Below are 801 nucleotides of genomic sequence, written 5' to 3'. Positions count from 1 at the left end.
TCATGCTCGATAGTATCAGTATTCAGTGTCGAAGCGTCATGATGCACAAGTCGTCAATCGATTTGCTAAAATTAGATCGACGCAGAACGCACAGGTAACCAAACGTCACTGATGACTTTATTCATGCATATACACACACAAATCAAGTCATTTTATTGTGTCTGGATTACAAAGAAAACCACCACAACTGATGATACACGTTACAAATGATTTATTATTTTCCTTTCTGCACAGAGCGAAAGAATGTAGCATCATTTTCACGCATCAGTAGTGAGGATGAATACAACAAAGATCAACTGCACACAACACAAAGTGCAACTGCTCTTTTTGCACACATTACAAATCAATCACATTTCATGTATAAAAATACGATAATGATCCTTCCGCAGGTTCACCTACGGAAACCTTGTTACGACTTTTACTTCCTCTAGATGATTTGGTTTGGGAAATTTCCCGGCGCGAAGCCGAATACATATCCGACTACTGGCGCCAGTCAAAACACCTCACTAAATCATCCAATCGGTAGTAGCGACGGGCGGTGTGTACAAAGGGCAGGGACGTAATCAACGCGAGCTAATGACTCACGCTTACTGGGAATTCCTCGTTCAAGGGAAACAATTGCAATTCCCTATTCCATTCAAGAAAACGTTTCATTCGATTGCCAAACCTTTTCAGGTAAGGACGTAACTCACGTTGACGCTTTCATTGTAGCGCGCGTGCAGCCCCGGACATCGAAGGGCATCACAGACCTGTTATTGCTCTTTTTCGTGCAGCTTTCAATTTGCAGCGAATCCACCACAG

At 42.7% G+C, this 801-nt stretch overlaps 1 protein-coding gene across 1 annotated transcript; it reads right to left on the bottom strand.

The window, feature by feature from the left end:
* Window positions 1-354: 354 nt before the first annotated feature.
* On the bottom strand, window positions 355-654 carry Tsp_15050 (conserved hypothetical protein). The gene is made up of 2 exons (XM_003368255.1): window positions 586-654; window positions 355-480 (listed from the first exon to the last, which is right to left on the bottom strand). The coding sequence occupies exons 1-2, from the start codon at window positions 652-654 to the stop codon at window positions 355-357; spliced, it is 195 nt and encodes a 64-aa protein (XP_003368303.1).
* Window positions 655-801: the final 147 nt, after the last annotated feature.

The sequence above is a fragment of the Trichinella spiralis genome (assembly GCF_000181795.1).
Source record: "Trichinella spiralis strain ISS 195 chromosome Unknown Scfld2811, whole genome shotgun sequence".
In the NCBI taxonomy this organism is placed as follows: Eukaryota; Metazoa; Nematoda; class Enoplea; order Trichinellida; family Trichinellidae; genus Trichinella; species Trichinella spiralis.
Note: the sequence above shows the minus strand (reverse complement) of the source record. Positions and strands in the feature narration are given on the sequence as shown.